We start from the raw sequence: 23,614 nt of genomic DNA on the forward strand, positions 1-23,614 counted from the left end.
ATTAGGTGGTTTTAAAATTGTTGACTGTCCGTCTTATGATAGGAAAACTGCAGAACTAATCTTTTGGAATTGTTCAGAAGCTGCTAATGAACTTAACTGTATCTGGCAAACTCCGTATGTGCCAGAGGATTTGAAAATGGAAATGCTGTTCTGTATTGTCCAAACAGCTGATAGACATCAGATTGGAGTGTTTTATCTGTGTTGATTCATCCATGTTTTGGATGAAATCCCCCAAAGGTACACACTTTTGCCTCCACATCAGATTGTGGCTAATCTCTTCTTTCCTCATTTAACCCCCCCTTTTTTTTTCCTGCTGAATATTCTAATGTGGATTTTTTGTGATTTTCTTTTCTCATGAGACTGATCAAAATAATAAAGCCTAAAGCCCTCCATACATTTTGAACAATGATCCTTATGGATCTTATTGATTGGACATATAAGAACTACCATTTATAATTCTAGAAGGCTTCAAGGTGCATATTTCTAAAATAGATCATCATCAACTAGATCAGTGGTTCTCAACTTTCCCAATGCCGTGACCCTTTAATATAGTTCCTCATGTTGTGGTGACCCCCAACCATAAAATTATTTTCGTTGCTACTTCGTAACTGTAATTTTGCATAATGTAATGTACATATTTGATATGCAGAATGTATTTTCATTATTACAAATTGAATATAATTAAACCATAGTGATTAATCACAAAAACAATATGTAACTATATATTGTGAAATATTTATCATTTACATTTTTATTCCTGTGGGTAGTTGTCGTAGGGGCCCCAGAACACTTCTTTGCCCAGGGAGCCCATCATGCTGTTAAGTCGGCCCTGTGCATGCCAGCTATGGACTTGTGCCATAAAGGATGCCAAGAACGTGTGGTGGAGGCTGAGGGCACCAGTTCCCATTCCTGGCCCTGCCATCTCTCTGACTCACTAGCACACCCAGCATATCCGTAAGGGAGAGAAATTGAAACCCCCCTTAACCCTGCCAGTAACAGGCCTGAGCCCCACAGGAAGAAGAAGCACACACAGTGCCAGGTGTCTGATCTCTTTCCAGGCAAGGGCTGGCACAGCAGTGGGACATGCCAAGGCGAGGAACCACCCTTCCCACTAGATTCCCCACACCAGAGGAAGTGCCCCCTTGTTCTCTGCCTCTGGATTGGGTGGGACTGGACTAGAACGCCTTTCCTGGAGAGAAGAGCCAGATGCAGCACACAGCAAGGGGTCTTGGGGCTGTGTGTGTGTGTGTGTGTAAAGGCGGGGCTGGGGGAGGCTGGAGGGTTGTGAGAAAAGCCGCATTAAGAGCCGGGCCTGATTTTTCGGTTGAGAGGAGTCCGGAAAGCTGAGGCTCTCCGTAAGCCGGGGGTTGTTCTTGGTGGGCAGCCAAGGGAGGCGGAGGAAAGTCTGTGATAGTGCCGAAGCCTCAATTACTGCCTGGGGTTGAGACGAGGGTTCGCTTAACAGTGTCTTGGTTCCTAAGACCATCGAAAAAATGTGTTTTCTGATGGTCTTAGACGACCCCTGTGAAAGGGTCATTTGACCCCCAAAGGGGTCGCGACCCACAGGTTGAGAACCACTGATCTAGATAAAAATAAAATTTCTAAGGGTATGGGTTTGAATCTGTATACCTATGAGTTGTCTTGAAGGGAAAAATCCACTAGGTTGTAAAATAGAATTGCAAAGATTGTGAAACAGCATATTTGACACACCAGAAATAAACCTGCAAAGTAGCACAAAGATCAAATGCCTTTCAGAATTTTATGGATCCAGAATATGGCTTTTTCTTGCTATGAAAGTTTTCCAGAAAAAAATTGCACAGCACAAGACATGCCTGACCCCATTTTTGAGCTCAAGATAAAATATATTGAACAAAATGTATTTTACTCAGGTGATTCTATTCACTGATGTCATTGATTCATTGTTACACACACACACACACACACACACACACACACACTTCATATTGTGTTCATAGCAGAAAGGTTGAGTTACTTAAGTAACAAAGTTGATACTATATGGTACAAAGCTATTACAGAATTTAATTGTTCTGCTTTGGATACCATAAAGCTTCCTCCCAGGTCATGAAAACTGCTCATGGAGAGAATGTGTAGCATGCCTGGTCAAGCATTGCCTATATGTTATGTCCTGGCTAGAAAGAAATGAGCTTCCAATAATCTTCTTTGCCGTCTTTACCACTCTGCATGGCCTTCCTATCCAAAATAGTAATAATTCCAAACCACATAGTAATACAATGACAGGATGCTTTCAATCGTCCCTCTATAGAAAGTGGTAATGATAGGGGAAGGAAGATGTGCTCTTCTCATACGATGCAGAAAATACAAGTGCTGCTGTAGCCACTTCACTAGTGTCTCTCTACTGAGCGACCACGTTAACCTGCTCGTCAACTGCATACCCAGAAACTTGATACTATCAACCACCTCCACAGTTGATTTGTTAATACACAGAGGTGTATGGCTGTGCCTGCTTTTTCTGAAATCACCTCTTTTGTGTTTCCTATATTTAAAACTACATTCTTTTTATTACACCAGTTCATCAAATTCTCAATCTCCTCCTGGTAATCACACACATTCATTCTCTCTCTCTCTCTCTCTCTCTCTCTCTCTCTCTCTCTCTCTCTCTCTCTCTCTCTGTGTGTGTGTGTGTGTGTATATATACATATACAGTATACACACATACAGAAGTAAAGCTTACTCATTGGTTAGAAATACATTTATTTCAATAAATGTTTAAATAAAGGCTTTCCATATTTTTACCAATGATAACTGGATGTTGCATCATTCGCTATTGTTTTTATCGTTTCATCTCATTCCATCTCAAATAACTGCTTTGTAATTATATGGAAAAATGAATGGAAGTTTTGTAGCTTGTTATTTACTGGTAATTATATTTATTTTTCACAATCAAGAGACTCTTGGTGGCTATACAGATAGTTCTCACTTAACACAAATGAGACTAGAATTTCCATCACTAAGTGACACAGTCATAAAGATTGATGTCACGTGACTATACTGCTAAGCAACAGAAATTCCTGTACTTTGCCATTGCTAAATGAATCACTGCAGGTCATTAAACGAGGATATCATATATGCATCATTTGTAACCTCCTGTTGGCTTCGCCATTAACTTTGCTTGTAGAAATCCAGCAAAGGAGATTGCAAATGACAATCAAATGATGGCAGGTTGCTATAAAAGCATAATTGTCAACCTAGCACCATGTATCTGGATTGCAACGTGACTATAGGAACGCTGGGACCAATGTAAATATGAAGGTTAGTTGTAACTTGTACTCATTTAGCACCATTGTACGTTTGAACAGTTGTTGAAGTGATCATTAAGCAAACCTGTATGTTGTTTGTGGTGTTTCACATTAACTGTGATGGTGACGCACTTGGCTAGGACTTGTCCACTCTTATTGGTTACTGTAGATATGTCCAGTCCCTTCAAATCATTGCAAACTTTCCCACTGCCCCTTTTCACATGGGCAGGATGGAGGATCTCTGGGGTGGAGTGGGAATATGGGCTCTCCAGATGTAACAGAAGAGACAGAAAGTCTGCTCTGAGTCAAGCTCAACTTTTATAGCATCACGGTATATAACAATATTCACACTGTTTTCTTGGTTGTCACTGCTTCCTACCAGGATGTTTTCCTGACTGTCTGCTTTGCTCTGTATCATTGGTGAGCTCCTATCCAAATAGGACGGTATTCAATTTTGCTTAGAAGGCATCCTTTAGATTTAGACAACACCCAAGGTCTTCTGATAGCTGTTACCAATTTGGACAGAATGAAATAGAGCACGATCCACAATCCAGTGTTACAAACATAATGTATCTTTCCAGTACACCGAACTTAATAACTGACTCTAAAAGTGCAACTTAAGTTTCTGCAAGAAGTTTTCCTATCTCAGTAGCTTGATGATTGCATCATTTTCCGGCCGCCCACCCACTGCACTACCAGCCTATTTGCCGCCAAAAGAACAGCAAGTCTCTCGCCTTAGGGGCGGAAACCCCGTTTACGTCACTTTTTGCCGGCAAAAGAGCTCATTCACATATGACACGGGGAGGGGGGGGGAATCATGAAAGGCACAGCGGCTTCAGGTAGTCCTGACCTTGTTACAACGACCCAATACGCATGCGTAGCTTCCTCCCTTCCTACGTCCTTGCCCATTGCGCAAAACCAGACCGTCTTATCAGACATGCCTCGAACTCAACCTACTTTGCTAGTTAATGATAGGCACCAAGGCCGTCCAATAGTCTTGCTTCCGTCTAGCGCCTGATTGGCCAATGTAAACAAGACGAGCAGGAAGCTTGGTTGCAGAGGCACCGGTTACAAAATCTTGCGCACCGGGTGCCCTTGGGTAGAAACGGTGCGGCTAAGAAAGGGAGATCGGCGCGAGTACGACGACGACACCGCAGATTTCTTGCACGTAGCCCTCGACTCGGCCTGGTAATTAACGAGAGACCCTTCCCCCATCCTAAGATTGCGCGTGTGAACGGAGCTTCCTGAAATTGAGGGGAAAGAGGCTTGGTGGGAAAAGCCGGCGCTGGGGATTGGCGGGTCAGGGACAGAGGGCTCGCGAGGTCAAGAGCAGCAGACTCGCGTGCGACGCTTGCGCAGATCCTCGAGAGAGCGAGCTCGTGGCCCCACGTGGCTGTGGAATGAAACCCCACACACACTAAAAAAAAATGATGCTGGGGGGGAGCCATTGTTGTACAATACATCTGAAAAGTGACACAGGGAGGAAACTGGGTCCATTATCAAGTGTGTGGGGTATTTCCTCCCTGCTGGGATTACCAAAAGAGCCAGGCCTTCCTTCCGAAAGAGACGAAGCGGGCTGTCCCATGCTGCCTCTTGCGGCATCTGGCCTTATATGGGACAAAGGAAGGATGTCAGGGCGGCGGCTCAACGCGGCTTTAACCTGATTAAAAAATTTAAAAAGCGCCTCTTTTAACACGTCCCCAATGGATGCACTTCATTCCATCGAGGCCAGCGGTCAGGGGATCTTTAAGGCAAAGGGAGCCTTAAGTCATCTCTGCCGCCTTTTAACCTTTGCCTCGTCATTTGGGCCTTGGTTAAAGGAGAGAGGGAAGCTCGATTCACTTCACAACGGAAGGACGGAGTAAGCAGATTTAACCTTGGCTGCTTCCTGATAGCAGAAAGTAATGGTTTCTGTGTCGATTAGAGGTCATAGTCAGGGTCATTGAATAATTTATTGAATTGAATCGGGAATTTTGCCAGATGATACTATGCAAGGGCCTCGTTTTATGTCAAATCAATTAATGTGCTTAATTCTGCTCACTTGCAATAATCAGCTTAATATTTTCCATAATAATTATGCATTGATGATATATATTTGGCACACTTCTGCAGGAAATCCTAAGTGCATGTGTTTACTTGAAAATAATTTTCAATGAAAGTGCATATTAGTGCATCATAAAAAAAATTCTAGAAGCACAATTTCAGCATTAGAGTTATTGATTGTTTAATTATTCTGATTATGTTATTTTGAGTGTGATGACAGATTGTTATCACATACAAAGGCTATATTTAGAATTGGGGTCTAGGACTAGGCTGAAAAAGAAAATTGATCCTAATCCTAATAATTCAGAATATAGCGATTTTTTGTAAACTTCATTACAATCTCCATGCAATTGACAACATGAAGTATGAAATACGTTTAATACATTTATTGTGCTAAAACATGTCATCCATTATGAAAGTATACATTTTGGCAGTTCATTTTTAGTTTTGATTTTTGTGCTTCAACATATGTTTCAGAATGCCTTGTATTTTGCAATTTCTATCCATTTTTGCATACTTCTTTAATTAACCCTGTTGATGTGTATATCTTTTCAGAATTTACAATGGGAGACGTTGAAAAGGGCAGGAAGATCTTTTCTATGAAATGTGGAACTTGCCATACTGTGGAAGCAGGAGGCAAACATAAGACTGGTCCCAATCTACATGGTCTGTTTGGCCGAAAGACTGGTCAAGCTGTTGGTTACTCCTACACAGAAGCCAACAAAAACAAAGGTAAAATGGAAGTGTTATACTTACTTTACAAAGCAAATGCAATAGTAATGGGAAGGGGATGACATATTACCGAAGGATTATTGTATGTTTAAAAACATCCAAACAAAATGGATTCTTGCTCCAATGGATTTTAGTATATGTTAGCTATCACCTTCAGATTTAATACATTTTTTAGAATGTAATGAATCCTAATTCTTTCATATTTTCTTAGCAACAGCAGTCTTCTTTAGTGGCAATTACATAATCTGATCCTTCTAAATTGCAGATTTAGACTTCTATTAGTTCAAGATGCAACTCATCACTGTATTTCACCATACGTGGATGACAAAAAACTACTTATTAAATAAGATAATTGTTAGTGCAGGAGCATCTTTCACTGATATAAGTAGCTGGTGGAATTTTACTAGGAAAATAATTTTTAGCAGAATTATAATAAAGTCCCATTGTAAAATTTTAGAACATTTAGCTTCACTCACAATGATAAGTAAGTATTCTAAATTATCCCCATCTTTAAAATGACATAAAACACAAGGAAAAAAGATTGAGAGAAGATTTTTTTAAAAGCAAATTGTAACCAATCTTAAATTATTAGTTCTAATTATAATTTGTTGCATACTGTGAGGCAGTTTATTTTTTCTTCATTGGTTTTACTTGCTATGGCACAATGTGAATTATATGTAAACCAACATATTACATCTGCATTGATGGTTCAAAAAAACTAAATATTTCTTCAGAGTTTAAGTATGCTTAGACTTCCTTACTGCATTCATTTGAACTACAGTAACAATACCCAATGACTGGTCTAACGTTTCAGCATATCTGTCAATATTCTAAAATAATCCTGAAATAATCTTAATTTCTTTTCTAACTCTTAAATCTCTTTCTAACTAGTGTATTTTGCAAGGAATTAAATTGGTGGGAAACAGGCAGTTCTGTGTTCCTCTCTATCTCTTTAAACTACTCTGGTGTTCTGTATCTGTTCCAGATTTTAAGGTCAAATATTTGGGCGGTAAAAAGCCAGCAGCCCACCTAATAATTTCCTAAGGATTGATTTAGATTTAATTTAAATTATGTGGATCTTTTTGTTCCTTTTCTGTTTTTTTCTTTATTTTAATAATTACTATGTATAACTTTTAATATGTCCTTCTTGTTTTTTATTAGATTCGTATCTGCACTTTATTTTGTAGAACCAAAGGCACAATATGTAATGCGTCCTATTTTCCTCAAAGCAACCCTATGAGAAAATTAGACTAAGATAATGAGATTGGTCAATGTCTCCCAGCCAGGTTCAAAGTTTAGGACATTCAGGATCTTCTGAGTTTTAGTTCAGTGCCTCAGCCATTATATTGAATTGTTTTTATTCATCTATAAAAACATTTAAAAATATGGACGCCTTAGAAAAAAAAAATACCGAGATTCTGATACACAATATAAATTATTTTGAATTTAATTCTACAATGTTCTTGTAATAATGTTCTCTCATAGGTATAATCTGGGGAGAAGAGACATTGATGGAGTACCTGGAAAATCCGAAGAAGTATATTCCAGGAACTAAGATGGTCTTTACTGGCCTTAAGAGTAAGAAAGAGAGGACAGATCTAATAGCGTATCTTAAGGAAGCCACTGCTAAATAATGGCTGTGTATTGCCTTATTTATTTTATCAAACAGAAACATTCTCTGTGTTGAGATTAGATCTTAAACTTTCTATTTTTACATACATTGTATCTAACACTTAAAAATATTACTCATCAACCAGAGAACTTTGATCATGGATGGTTAAAAATACATATTTGTTGTCCTAATTTATAGAATTGTGCAATCAGGTTTGAAGGAATATTGTCAGGAAAACCACATTGCAACCTGAATCATGTAATTAAAATCCTATCAATGTCTTTGGTTTGGTTTTGATTATTTTTATAAATGAATTACTGTTTTTGAAGAAAAAAAGGGTTTTGAAGAAATGCTCATCTTAAAACATTCATGTAGCTTCTGAGGTCTTCTCTGATAACTTGTCTAGTAATTAGAAGAGTTTCTGTTCATCCTTAGGGCCACGGAGGAGAAAGGGAACAGGGAGATTCAAAGCAATGTTAAGTGGTAGAAAGATGCAAATCATGTTATCACTGAGTCTCAGTGAGGTGACCTCTATGAAACAACGCACCTCACTGTCAAAGTATAACTGCTTATAAGAGCCTGACCTATATAGACAAAGATGACTCATCATTAGTAGAAACTAAAAGCAACCACAGAATATCCAGATGCCTCTAAGCAGTGGACCAACTAAACTAGCATATATCATTTTTTGTATTTCAATTATTTTTATGGAAAACTTTATACGTGCATGTTCATGCACACATACTAATCTTTGGTATTGCTTCACACGTTTCTCGATGGTTTTCATCTCAGATGTCACCCCAGCCTAACATCAGTTAAGTTTTTCTACAGGAATCTTTTAGGGGGAGGGGACAATGATTTACCTTTTAGGTAGTCAGACAATAGCATAATGAATGGGAAAGAAAGAAAGAAGGGTCATCTTTTTCTTTTGTCTTGGCTAAATGGTTTGTTGCTAGCCAGAATATTAACCACCACATAATACATACTGTGTGCATACTTTGAATTTATATATGTGGCCTTACAGGTGTGCACTTATTTAATCTAGGTAGGTCAGGAGTTAGGGCACCTTAATATACTTACTATACAGTGTGAAGGTAAGTGGACTGTTTCACTGGAACTGAGGAAATGTAGGAGTGGGATGGTGAATAAATCCCGCTGCAACTCAGATGTGCAAAAAAAAAATAGATCATTCCATTTGGGATTTTCTTCTGGTATGAGTTTCATCCATTATTCAGAGACAAAAGGAATAAATGCCAACATATAAATTGCATGGACTTTCATCCAGTGTGAGTGCTCACTGAAGGGCCACAAGATGAACCAAATGATTCTTAACGACTGACTTCCTCCCACTAAGTGATTGGTTTTGTGTGATTGAGATGATTTAGTGTCTTCACCTGCTGCTACCAGAAAGTGGAAGAAACTTCCTCATTCTTCCTTAAATGGCAGGTTAGGGAAATCTGGCAAGGGAAGATTCATTTTCAAGGCTGGTGGCACCACCAAGTTACCATCTAAGTGTAAATGATGATATATCAACTGCACAGGATCAAGTGGGTTAATGGGCAAGTGATGTTACCAAGCAACTATTATCCTAATCTCCACCTAGGCTTTTGCAAACAGGAATTTTCTCTATTGGAGGCAATTGTCAGTGTGGGAATTCTCAGTTGGGACCCAAATGTGTAAGTGTTGCATGATTCAAGTGTGAAATCAGGCCACCAAAATTAATTCTCAGAGCTCAGCTTCTCTTCAGAGTTCAACCAAGGACAAAGCCTGCTCAGCATGACTGCCTACATTTTATTTGAAAAATGCAAGTACAGAGAACTATTTCAACCATGAGTTTTTGCTCCTAGAAGTGATAGCTAACAGCCTTGTCACATGCACCTGGGTGAGTTGCTGTCTTAGAGGCAAGAAAAGTTCTATGGGGTAACATTCTGAGAAATTAGGTATTGGGAGAAAGTATTCAACTTGAGACTAATTCCTTTCCTTTACAATTTAGTCAGAATTAGCACTTGTCTGTTAAGAACACAATTTCTATTGTGTGCTGACATAATCCTAGTGCTGGCCCCCTTCAAACGAAAACTTCCATTCAATTAGATTTCAGTCTGTAAATAATGCAATTCATGCCAATATACAATGGCTAGTGGGTTTTCCATGCATTTTGAACTGGTTGGAGTAGAGCTTTTTATGCTTTGTAATCTATTGACCCCCAGGGGCAATAGATGTACAGCTAGCTGAGGGATTTTGTACTTTAATTCATTTTCTTGTCTAAAAATCCATATCTCTGCATAGGATGTTTCCCATTGGCTAGATTTATACTTGCAAGGCCATCACTTTCTTATGCAAAAAATACCCCTGCCCTGTGTAATTCAGGTGACCCATTTAACAAATCTGCTCCACGATGAAGGGCAGGACATTGCAGCATCTTAGTTATAGGCAGACTTGAATAACAGGCTTTTCTATCACTGTTTCTTCCTAAATAAAATTTAGCTTTATTGTATTTTCTTCTCTACAACTGACAGCCCCATGGTTTTTACAAATTTGTATTCATAATAGTGTTTCTCCCCACTCTTTCTACTGTAGAAAGCTATCTGCTCTCCAACAGAGCACATAATATGCAGTTTATGAGAATTGCATGAAGCCTGTTCTCATCCAAGCTTTTCCCCACTACATTGATATGATTTGCCATATGAGTCACACTCAGCTCTTTGGCATGAAGCAGAAGCCACTTATGCCTGGGTTCTGCATATGGGAAGTGCTGAGGAATACCAAACATATCCTCATTCTCACTCCATCAATATGCAGTTCATTTTGACTAGACCAAAAATTTAATGACAAGTAAATTTATTTTTTTATTTATTTATCCTGCTTGTATTATTTTTTATAAATAAGGTGGCAAAATTAGCTAATATTCCTTCTATGTTCCAGTATATAATTGCATTTTGGTGAAATAATTCGGTCTCAGAGCCATTTACATGAAAATAATGCAAAGCTTGATATTCTCAGTTTTAGTGCCTCAAAAACTCTCAAGCTCACTTATGCTATTACTGTTAATATTGATAGGGTCTGAATTAGGCCTTAAGCCAAAGCCTTGAACACTGATTCTCCAACCTCATTAGCCAGAACTAGCCTGTCATTTTGATTACTGAGGTAGTACAAAACCCAAAAATGTATAATGGAACTTGTGAAGCATTCCAACATGCTCTGTTCCCTCTCTGGATCATATCAGGAAGGTCTCAAAATCATATTTCAGTTTGGTTGGTTTCTGAAAGTTAATCATCTAATCCAGAACTGGCCCTAGGTGTCTTCAACATTTAGGAGTTGCTGATGAAACATTTCTGTTTTAGGGCTGAAGGACCACCAGGACACAATAGACTTTCTAATTCAGTAGATTTTTTTTTATTTTGGAAGCTGCCAAACTGATTTCAGAATATCATAGAACGGACGAGGTTCAGCATGGTCTGGGAGGAGAATGAAGCATTCTGGAATTATCCAGAATATTCCATCCCAAATTAGTTACATAACCACAAAACTACTAACCACTATAAAACATTAGATCTCATGAGAAAAAAGAACAAGCAGATAAAAAAGTACAATAGAACTACAGATGGACACAGTGTCCAGGAGGGCTTTGCTCAGTTTCAGATGGTGATTTGCAGCTCTTCTTGGACAAGTGACTTAATAACACCTGTACTTAAGATATTGCAATGTGTGTTCCTTTTTTGTCATTAACATTTTTATTGAGTTATAAAGTAATGTAAAATACAAAGTATTTGTAAAATACAAAATACAAAGTAAATATGAAAGCAATGAGGAAAAGGGGAAGGAGAGGTAAGGAAAGGTAAGGAAAAAAAAGAAAAAGAAGCATTGACTTCCAACTCTCTTACAGTAAAATAAGGCATTAACATCAAACATCAAGTAACAGACCTGGCTTATTGTTGTAATGCTTCTGCGTAAGACTTGTGTTTGGAAGTTGGGAAATATATACAGATAGTCCTTGACTTACAACCGGAAATGATCCCAAAATTTCTGTTGCTAAGCAAGACAGTTGTTTAGTGAGTTTTGGCCCGTTTTACCATCTTTCTTGCTACTGTTGTTAAGTGAGCCACTGCAGTTGTTAAGTAAGCAAGTAAATGGTAAAAGCAATTTATTGTTGTAAATGAATCTGGCTTCCTCATTGCCTTTGCTTGGCAAAAGGTTGCAAAAAGTGATCACACGACCCCAGGACACTGCAACTGTCATAAATTTAAGTCAGTTGCCAAGGATTTGGTTTTGATTACATGACCATAGAGATTCTGCGATGGTCACTAGTGTGAAATGTGATCACAAGTCACTGTTTTTATTGCTGTTGTAACTTCAAATGGTTACTAAATGAACTGTTAAGTCGAGGACTACCTGCATGATGTAAATCAATATTGTTTAATGGAAAAATCAAAATTGAGTCATACAGCTTATAGGAATAATGTTCTTTAAAAACTCTTTTAAAATGATCAAAATAGGCCCATTTCTATGTCTAACTGCAAAAAAAGTTTTCAAAACTTATTTATTTCTTTTTAAAGAAAACATCTTTTCCTCAATTATCATGGATTCTGATTTTGAAAGAAAGGACTTAATAAATGCATACAATACAGATTGCCCTTGGACACTTTGATACCTTACAGACACTTCCCTGCTGACAAGATTGGCATAGCACTTTCTGACAATTTAAAAAAAAAACATAGAACAATACTCACTCCTAGATTGGTTTCTATAGACCCGTGATGACGAACCTATGGCAAGCATGCTGGAAGTGACATGCAAAACCATCTCTCTGGACACGTAGAGCTGTCGCCCATTGCTCTTCTGGGTTCTGGCACGCAGGCCAGCTGATCTTCACGTCCGCAGGAGTGCCAGAACCCGAAAGAGCAGCCACATGATGGGCATGTGCGTGCCAGAAAGATGATCTTCAGGTTTCTGGCATGCATGCCTGAAAATCAGGTGACCAGCGCACTGGAACCCAGAAGAGCAAGGGGAGCAGAACTGCCAGCCAGGATGGGTGAGCTGGGGCTTCCCTCCCCCCCCTGCCCGAGCAGGCTTCTTGCACAGCTCCAACCCATGGCACTGATGCGCTTCCGCAGTCTGGAGCCCCTGGCCAGCTTGGGGGCAGTGGGGCAGGGTTTGCTGGCTGGGTGGCAGCCCACCCCGCCTCCTGCTACTGCAAGGGGGCAGCAGCAGTTCTCGTGCTGCCGCTCCTGGCTGGGATGCTGAGCAGCCAGGAGGAAAAGGAGGAGGAGCCGCATCAGGGAGTTGAACTGCCCCAGAATGGCTGGAGGAGAGCACGACATGGAGATGTCACAAGGGGTAAGAGGCGCGCTGGCCAGGAAGCGGCCAGGAAGGGGTGGCTGTGCTGGCTTGTTGTCGGTAGCAGGCTGGGTGGGGTGCTTTATCCTGGCCAGAGTTGGGGCAAAGCTCTCCTGCCTCCTGACCCAACCTGAGTCCTGGGAACACTGATGCCCCTTACCTCTGAGGTCATGAAGGGGCTCTGGCTTTCCAGTGAAAGGAGGTGGCATTCCTCTCCCTGTCCAGGGCTGCGGAACCGGATTGTCGATGGGGATGTCCTGCCACCCTAATGGGAACCAGGGGGGGCGCATGCACATTCCTGTTTCAGCACTTTGTGCGTCTATAGCAGCGTTTGCCAACTGCTATAGATGTAAGGGGACAATAGGCTGTAGTAGACAGTGTATTTTATGTTCAAATGATGAAATTGCTCAGTTAAGCCAGAAGAGGGAGCAAAAACATTGAAAAGCTCAGTCCTTCAAAGATATAAAGTACATGACTATCTCCAGTAATATAAGATATCCAGATAACAAAAAATAACAATACACTCTTCCATTTGGGAATTATATTGCAACAGTGGAAGCCTACTGTAGTTTCATGTTCCATTTTAGAAGCAAAAAAGAAAAAGAAATGTACAGTACGTGGGTTTATTTTATCCTTGTAAGTCAACTAATGATGGGTTTCTGCTGGAAGATCATGGTTGCTGCTTCTCTTTTGACTTCTGGCATACAGCCAGACAAAAGAACTGATTATAATTTGCCATTAAATGCAAATTTGCACTGATTAAAATTCAGTGAATTTAAGCAGTTGTTTTAAAGTATTTTTTTTTTCAAATGAGTTTAATGTTCTCTGTTAGTCCCTATTTGCTTTTTTGTTGGTGAGAATATTACTAATAGAACCCAAGGATATCAAATGAGTCAGATGTATAGGAAGATTCAAACATCCATCAAAAAAGTATACTTGACAGAGTTTGTAAAGAGCTTGTAAGAATCATCACCAAAAGATGGAAATTGAAAAATGCATCAACAAAGCAGAATATTTGTAGCTCAGGCTTGAAATGGGGTGGGGGTGGGGTGTCCTCTATGTTCTCTCAACTTGGTTGTTTTCTTGCCCAAACCAGGTAACATCAAAAATGCATACAGAAGATTTCTAGCAATATTTACAAATCAGCTTCAATTTCACAGTGTTGGCTTATTGGGAAACTATGATGGGAGAAAGACTGACCTTCAATTGCTGCTTGTGGGTTTCGTAGAAGCATCTGCTTCACCATTAATTGAAAAGAGATAAATAAATCTAATCCCTTATGGCTCTTGTTTGGGAGGGTCCTCAGCAGTTCAAGACATCAAATTCATTAGCTTCAGTAGAACTCTACTATCAAGTTACATCTGAATCCTAAGAATTGAGGCAAAAATATTTAATATCAATATTTTGATTTCAGTCAAAATATTTTTGCTGGTTTTCAGCTCACTCTACTGTAGGTTAGTGTAACTATTCATGTGGGGTTTAAACATGCTGAACTCATAGGAAAAAAATACATTTTTAAAATCTATTTCCTAAGACAGATATTCCTTCTCTTTCTTTCATTAATCCCCAAGTTCTGTGTATACTTTATTGGAAATACATCTTCCTTTCTTTAATACAAATAGTTTTCTACTTACTCAAGCGCAAAATTTCTGTTGCTGAGACAATTGTTATGTGAGTTTTGCCCAATTTTATGATGGTTCTTGTCATAGTTGTTAAGTGGATCGTTGCAATTGTTAAGCTGCAATGTAATATGGTTACATGAATATGGCTTTCCCATTGACTTTGCTTGTCAAAAAGTTGCAAAAGGCGATCGCATAATCTAGGGACATTGCAGCTATCATAAATATGAACCAGTTGAAAAGCATACAAATTTTGATCATGTTGCATAAGGATGCTGCAATGGTTGTAAGTGTGAAAAATGGTCATAAGTCACTTTTTTCGTTGTCTCTGTAATTTTAAACAGTCACTAAACAAATGGTTGCACCAGTACACAATCACATTCCCAAAATAACTCATTTTATTCAATAGGAGTAACTCTTGGGAATCAGATATAAGATTGCACTCTTGGATGTCTGGCACATAAAATAATCGTTTAATGATTCAAGTTTTAAAGGTAATCCATTATAGTGTTTGTGGATGATGTTTTCTGTAAGCTTATATATGATTTATGTAATATTAAAAATGTAGGGCTATTTTGGAGTTTTGATATACATAAATATTTTATACATAAATATTTTAAATTATTATAAATAAACATAAATATTTTAAATTAAATATTATAAATATACATAAATATTTTAAATTAAATAGATCTCATTCATTCAACTAGAGTTTCACTATTTCTAGGTTAATATACTATTCCTTGGATCTCAAGGTGGGAGAATAACTATTTTGCAATTCTTTAGTATAGTTTTTGGTCAAATATATAAAGGTCAGAAAAAATACACAGTCATGTTCATTATTTATGATTTAATATAGTACATACCACAAAAGGCTATTTAATTTTAAAATACTTCAAAATACTGATTGTTAATCTTTGAAAACTTCTTTTAATTTCAACAGAAACAAAAATATAAATTAAGAATTATGTTTGATTTCTTTGACAATCGAATGACTTCCTTTTTTTTTATACAAAAAGTAGCAAATCTTGTTATAGATCCTTTCCTTCCAGCTCGCAAGATGTTATGGATGATAAGAGTTATTTTTCTATCCAATTCTGTCAACATGCTTTTATGAACTGGAGCCCACTAAATACTGAACTTAATTTGGAATGAATAGGCTTAGGGTCATACTGCAGTATACAGATTTTTTAACAGATTGGTATTATTCTGGATTCCATGTGGTGTTGTGATGTTAGGTTGTTCATGCCCTCTGTGAAAAGTTGTTTAAGCAGCCAATACCATTCGTGTCAGCTGTAGCTTATCTACAGCCAACAGCTTAGGTATCAGGAAAGCAAGCTTGGGAATCAGCAATATCTTCTCTTTCTGGAATTCTTAGCTTGAGTGACTGCCAGAGTTTGAACAGTAAAGCATAACTTTCAGAACATAAACAAACTTTACTTGGCAGACCCGGGGCTATTTGTGCAATAGTATTTTCAGCTCTGAACATTACTGGTTCCAACTTCTTTCCGAGAAGCACTATGAAACATCTTTGAAAAAGTAAGAAACCATGCTCCCAAAATATAGTTCCAGAATGCTACCCTGTTAAATACATTGGTAGATAAAGCAACAATTTTTATTTTGATTAATCTTTTGATTTTTTTAAATGAGTGCAGCCATGAAAAACTAGGAGGGCTAAAAGAGGAAAAGTAGGTGGGAACAAAATACAAATATTAGTGATGTATCAATTATTCATTAAACAAATGAATAAGAGGAACATAAGGTTGATTGATGATCACTAACTGCTACTGGTCAGATAAACCACACAATCCTGGGCAATCTCAGATTTTTAATTCAATGTTATTGTATTTAAATATAGATATTTTGAAGAAAAATCATTTTGTAAGCTTTTTCTTAAAAGGGAAACACATGAGGATTAAAACTCTTATTTCTTTTGTGGTCAAAATAATGGTATTTTTCTCATTTTGAGGATTATATTTGAGAAATATTCATTAATGTCACAGCTTACTTTCTTCTAATATACAATTAGAAAATACACAATAATCTATTAAAATTCCCCATGCTCTAATTTTGTTGGAGATAATTAGAAGAATTTTTGCAAAGTATATTTTCTGTTAGAACAGGGATTTGAAAAGGTTCCAATATGAAGGTTTCTAAGATGTTGTTAAAATGATGCCATTCTTTGCTAATTTACCAAGTTGGAAATTCTTATTTGCTATTAAGGATCTTATAAAATGCTTTTATCATCGAAGCTCCAGATATTGAAAAGAAATCCATACAAGCAAAAAAAATCTAAAGGAGACGATGATGGATCACTTTCAGAAGAAGTAGCAACCATATATAGAGGAAGCAGTCATTCAAGGATTCCTAATAAAATGTTTTCTGGATCTTTCTTAGAAAGGAACTGTTTACTGCTAACAAAAAGTTATGTAAAACCTGAGATTCTAGTTTACATGCAAGGACCAATTTCTCAACAAAGTATAGCAGAAAGGAAGAAATTGCAGACTTCTGACCATCCTTTACTCCTTTACTCCTTGACCCTTCAATACCATCAAACATGGTATAGGGCCAGTTACAGAGTCTGGAGCTGGATGGCACAGTCTTGCACTGGTTTTGCTCCTTTCTCCAAGGCTGATCCCAATCAATGTTGATACAGAGTGAGAGATCCAGCTCACAGTTGCTCTTCTATGGTGTGCCACAAGGCTCATCTCTTTCTCTCCACTCCTTTTTACATGAAGGCTTTGGGTGAAGCCATGAGCTGAGTATCATTAATATTAAGATGATACTCACCTTTGTATCTCCATCCCTGCTGACCCAAGTGATGCTGTTATACCGTCTCATGGTGTCACTACCCCACACAAACCCAAACTGAAATTTAGGGATTTTTCTGGATTTGCAATTCCTGCTCAAAGAGCAGGGGGCAGTTGTGGCTCGCAGAACCTTTGAACAGCTTCAGGTTGTATGCCAGTTGTAAGCAAGTTGCAGCCTTTCCTGTATAAGGCGCTCTTGTGCTCAGTCATTCAAGCCCCGATCATCTCATGCTTGAACTACAGCAATGCGACTACATGAAGAACGTTCAAAGTTTCAACTGGTGCAGAGTATAGTGGTACAGGCAGTCTCTGGGGCCTAGACCACTGTTTAGAGAGCTGCACCAGATATTAGTTTGATGCCAGGTGCAATTCAAAATGTTGATTATTACCTATAAATTCCTGCATGACATGACTCCAGGTTACTTAAGGAAGCATCACACCCCTATGGGATAGTCCCCCTCCACCAGTGCTGGCAGATAAGTCATACAGTAAATCTCATCATTCAAAGAATTCTGACTGGCAAGGTCCAGGAAAAGAGCCCTCTCTGCTCTGGCCTTGGTCCTTACATCTTATCCCCTAAGGTGAGATTGACTCCTGCCCTCCTGACTTTTTGTAAGAGTCTAAAGACCTGGCTCTGTTATTTGGCTTGGGGCCCTGATAGAGAAATTTTACATTGGAAGTGGTTGATCAACTAATAGTAGCTTTCCCCCCCTCCCCCATCCCCTCATACATTCTGGTCCCTTCCTCCTCATCTTCAGTTATAACTTGCACTATTATAATTTTAATGTGATTTTATATATTTATTTATATATTTTATGATTTCATTTTAATGTAAGAGTCACCATGTGGCAAGATTTTTAATTAATAAATAAAATAGAAGAGCCCTAAGCAAGAACCAACGTCCTTCAGAAAACTGAGACAATCAGCCCTTAAGTACTCAGAGGACTCCCAGAACAAGGGTTAGAAGTATATGACTCTCCAGAAATTATTGCACTTTAATTCCCAATAACTGTCAGTGAGCATGCCAACAAAAGCTTATGGAAAGTTGAAATTCAAGAATATCTTGGGGATCAGGCATTGTTTACTCCTGAGAGTGTCTAAGAATACCTTTATCCTGCATAGGTGTCTCACAGGTAGATGTAAGCTTCCATTTCTCCATATTACAACAATATGAATATCATTTTTCCATTGTTTTTCTTTATAAAGCACATTAATTTCAAATTGTGGCTTCCAGTCTTTTTTGTTTCTTTGCTTCATTTTTTAATCTTTTTTTTCAAGTTCTTCAAATTGTACTTTTTATTATATAAAATACAAAGAAAATAGGAAATTAAGGAAAGGAAAAGGAGCAGGAAAAAGGGGGAAGATACAAGGGGGGGAGAAAGAAAAAAGGGCATTGACTTCCAATTCTTCTTAGCATAGTACAAGGTAAAACAGGACTGAGGGTAGAACAAGAAGCAATGGGTGGAAACTAATCAAGGAGAGAAGCAACTTAGAACTGAGGAGAAACTTCCTGACAGTTAGAACAATTAATCAGTGGAACAGCTTGCCTCTAGAAGTTGTGGGTGCTCCAACACTGGAAGTCTTTACAATAATACAATAATACAATAATACAATAGTAGAGTTGGAAGGGACCTTGGAGGTCTTCTAGTCCAACCCCCTGCCTAGGCAGGAAACCCTATACCGTTTCAGACAAATAGCTATCCAACATCTTCTTAAAGACTTCCAGTGTTGGGGCATTCACAACTTCTGGAGGCAAGCTGTTCCACTGATTAATTGTTCTCACTGTCAGGAAATTTCTCCTCAGTTCTAAGTTGCTTCTCTCCTTGATTAGTTTCCACCCATTGCTTCTTGTTCTACCCTCAGGTGCTTTGGAGAATAGTTTGACTCCCTCTTCTTTGTGGCAACCTCTGAGATATTGGAATAATGCTATCATGTCTCCCCTAGTCCTTCTTTCTCTTAAGCTAAACATACCCAGTTCCTGCAACCGTTCTTCATATGTTTTAGTCTCCAGTCCCCTAATCATCTTTGTTGCTCTTCTCTGCACTTTAAGAAGATGTTGGATAACCATTTGTCTGGAACGGTATAGGGTTTCCTGCCTAGGCAGGGGGTTGGACTAGTTCCTTCCAACTCTGCTATTGTATTATATAAAAACCATCCTCAACTTTTTGCTTTTACACACTAAAATATAACTAGCCATTTTTATAATGACAAAATCTTTCTGAATAATGAAAGTTAATGTCAGGTTCTTCCAAAACCGCAATGAGCTCCACTACATTTTCAGCTACATGTGAAGTTTCAGCTACTTGTGAAGTTGCCTCGGTAGTTTGGTAATATTTTCTACATGTTTGCATCTCAGTAATTTGAGATGATTTTGTATTATCCTTGGAGCACAGCTGGTCAACAAATTGGGGGTTTTATTTAGAGACCTTTCAAATATATCTCTAATAGTCTATTCCACCATCTTGGCTTCCACTTTTAATCAGGATCAGAAAATTTTAACCACCCACAGCAAAGTAGAGCAAGCTACAGGTTACTACAATAATAAACTAAAATCATGTTTCCATCAGCTTTTTTTAATTCCACTTCCTTATTTACCGTGCCTTAGCAACCTTCTTCCTTGTTATTTAAGACAAGAAGAAATCCCTAAAATGGTACGAGTCTTCAAAAAGGCATAAGCTGGCTAAAGAGAGTCCCTTTTTAACTTGACTTTAAAAAAGAATCATAGTCTTTGAAGGTGATTAAGAAGAGAAGGGCACAACTTACTGTCCGTTTGAAAGATGAATTAAAATGGAGGCTTCTTCAACCCTGCACAGATTGCACCTCACCCCTCCAGCTTTGGGCATGCAGCATAGCTTTGGCGACAAATTCTAGAAGCTGTTTGCTAGCTTACAGCTCTATTGGAGGGTTCCAAGGGGAAGTTCTTCAACTCACTCTGCCCATGTGGGTCATAAAACCTGAAGGGAGTCAGCCCTTCAGTTAAAGTCTGGAGAACTACACCTCAGGGGGAAAAGCTTCAGAGATCTCTCCCCAGGTGTGTATTTTAGTTGGCCATTTCCCCGGAAGTCAAATGGTAGTTTCCAGTCTTGTCAAGAGTTTTTCTTCCTATTTTGAAACTCTGTTTTGAACCAGGTGTTCAAGGCGGGCCTCTGTAGCATTCTTTATTTCTCTTAACAAATCTTCCAGCCAATGGTCCTCCGATGACTGGTAAGGCTCCACTTCCAAGCTACCTTGAAGGCAGCCTCCCACAGGAGGATACTCACAGGGCAAGGTCCAGTGTTCAAAGTCCAAGTCACAAGGCAGAGTCAAGACACAAGATAAGGGCAGTCCTCAGGACAAGAAGCAAGTTCCAGGCAAGAAGAAGTTCCCAAAGCACAGTGAAGTAAAGACCAAATGCAGGTCACAAGGGGTATGTCCAAAACAAAAAGCGAAGAGCAATCTTCCAAGTGAGGCAAGGCAAACAGCAACAGGCATGAGTCAAAGCTGAGGGATGTAAGCCAAAGCAAACTTGTCCTGGCAAAGATTAACTGGCTTTTCTTTAAGATACTCCCCTCCAGATGTTCCTTTTGAGGAGAGGTGGGATGTCTTCCTTCTGAGTAGCCTTGTAGTTCTTCCTTGGACTTGCCTACCCTCCACTCTCCTTGCTCTTGGAACAAGTGGACTAGACATCTGCTCTCTATCAGAGGATATTGGCTACCTATCAGCACCACAGCCAGTCAGCAGCTGATCCTTCCCTGTCTCTGTACAGGCAGGCAGCTCTCCGTCTGGTTGACCACCTCCCCTAGTGCCTGAGGGTCTCAGGACAGTATCTTCCTCATCTCCTGGTGTGCCTTCCCTTCAGATGGTACCACTTCCAACTCCTCCTCCTGTAAACCGGGTTCTGATGGGGCTATGACATTGTCTAATCGTGACCCTAAATGTTTATCCATCCTTGAAAAGAAATGAATGTTTTCCATTTAATGCACTTGCTTTTTATTTTTCTGTTGATACTGCCCTTTACAACAATAAAAACTTAGAAATAATGTCAATAAATAAAAACAACATAACAATATAACCATAAATCAGTCAAAAGAAAGCTACAAATCACATAATATTTTATAGTAAATATTAGCTTCATTTAAAGCAGATGGGTCTTAGCCTGAGTCAAGTTGCCAATAGAATGGATGCCAATTGCTTACTTATTTATTTATTTATCAAATGTACAAGATAACAGGTATGTACATGAACAAAGGAAATGAATACAAATAAATGGAGACAGTAGGACAGGGACGATGGGCACGCTTGTGCACACCCCCTCTAGGGACCTCTTAGGAATGGTCCACGGTAGACAGTTTTAAGATTGAAGCTGTGAGGCTTTGAGGATGTAACAATGTAGTTGGGTACAGCATTCCAGGTGTTGATCACTCTGTTGCTGAAGTCGTATTTTCTGCAGTTGAGTTAGGAGCAGTTTACTTTGAGTTTGTATCTATTGTTTTCTTGTTTATTATTGTGGTTGAAGATGAAGTAGTTGTTGACAGGTAGGACATTGTAGTAGACAATTTTGTATACTATACTTAGGTCGGACTGCAGGTGGCGCAGTTCCAGATTGTCCAAGGCCAGGCTTTCAAGCCTGGTGCCTATTGTGAGCAGAGGAGTGGAGTACTCTTCTCATGAAATACCCCTGGACCCGCTCAATTGTATTAATGTCCAATATACAGTGTGGATCCCAGGTAGAGAAGCTGTTTTCAAGAATTGGTCTGGCAAAGGTTTTGGATGCCCTTGTTCTAAGGCATTTCAATCTTAACACATATCTTGTTGGATCTAAATATTCTTTTTCTAATGACAAATGACTTAAGATTTTTTTTCTAAAATCTAAGAATGTGGAGTAGTTGATGTCAGGTTGTTCTTTTAAATGATGAGAATGGCATGTGACTGGAAGGGCAGAGCAGATGTCGTGGTAAAACAGTGTGCCTTCACAGGGGCTCCATGCTAAACTGCCAAATTCTGCCTGCCAGGGAGTCCAATTGGATTTAATTGGACCCAAGCCACCTTGGAGAGGTGGTGAAAACAGAGGTGAAATTCTCTTGATCACAAGGAGTCAGCAAACTCCTTTTTCAACTTGGAAAAACCCCTCAAACCGGCAGGGAAAAAGATGGCCATTATACTGGCTGGATCAAGGCTCCGACAGCTCCAATGAAAGAGTGATGAAGGAAATAAGTGGATAACAGCGTGGTTGATCTGGCTGAGATACTTCCAACTTTCCAACTTCTTTTGAAGAATTTGCCCCAGAAATTAACTTTTTCTTTGAAATGAGATTCTAAACAGGAGGAGGTGGTCTTTAATCACTTCCCAAGAATGGCAGCATGAGCTGCTGACAGATCCGAAGGAATGGGAAGAGAGTGCTTTTAAGAAATAGGCTTTTAAGTGGCTAAGACCCTGGGCTGGCTGTTTGTGAACATTTTGCCTGATTTTCACAGCACATTTAAGACATTTTTCTGAGAATTGAAAACTTTGAAAAGTGAATCTGGGACATTTTGAAAGCTCACAAAAGTTCTTGAAATTAAAGCTGTGTGGCAGTGGAAAAACAGAGTAAGGGCACCATCTATGGGTGGAACACCGGGAGGAAGAAGACCTTGAATTGCCTTGTGAAATGCGAATTGTCTGGGTTTGCCTGGATCTGAACTGATAAGCCCAACTTGTTATTGACTTGTGGAATTAACACCTGCAAATTGTTTACTTTTGACATTTAGAAGACACAGAAAATTTGCGATGGAAACTCTCTGAATCTGTGTGGATTACAAATATGCTGGGCAGTGCGAAACTTGGATTTATTTTGAAGCTAAGTGGATGGTTTTTTGAACGGCTAGAGAGGGTGACTTATGACTATTGGGGTTTTGTGGGCCTTGTGGATTATAAATACCATTTGCTATAAGAAGAAAAAATGGATTAAGAAGAACACTGAAGAAACCCACTGGATTAATTCAGACATCAACTGTGTGGAATTTAAAGTTAAAAAGCTGAAGTTGGTTGATGACTTAAAGAGAAAAGCGGGGGGGGGGGGGAGAGATATTGGTTAATACTAAAAAAGGAGATGAAAAGGGGGTGGAAGATTTGGGAGAATTTAGAATTACTGGTTGGCACTTGCTTCAAATTTATTGATATACTAGTCGGTTGGATACACATGCTTCACTATGGAACTATGTGATTGGG

The 23,614-nt window shown here is 38.9% G+C and overlaps 1 protein-coding gene across 1 annotated transcript; it reads left to right on the forward strand.

Annotated features, from left to right (window-relative positions):
• The first annotated feature begins 4,311 nt into the window (after positions 1–4,311).
• CYCS (cytochrome c, somatic) lies at positions 4,312–7,946 on the forward strand. The gene is made up of 3 exons (XM_081933838.1): positions 4,312–4,466; positions 5,877–6,053; positions 7,539–7,946. Exons 2-3 carry the CDS (start codon positions 5,885–5,887, stop codon positions 7,685–7,687), a joined length of 318 nt encoding a protein of 105 aa, XP_081789964.1. The 5' UTR covers positions 4,312–4,466; positions 5,877–5,884; the 3' UTR covers positions 7,688–7,946.
• The last annotated feature ends 15,668 nt before the right edge of the window (positions 7,947–23,614 follow it).

This window comes from Natrix helvetica, assembly GCF_964273705.1.
Source record: "Natrix helvetica genome assembly, chromosome: Z".
In the NCBI taxonomy this organism is placed as follows: Eukaryota; Metazoa; Chordata; class Lepidosauria; order Squamata; family Natricidae; genus Natrix; species Natrix helvetica.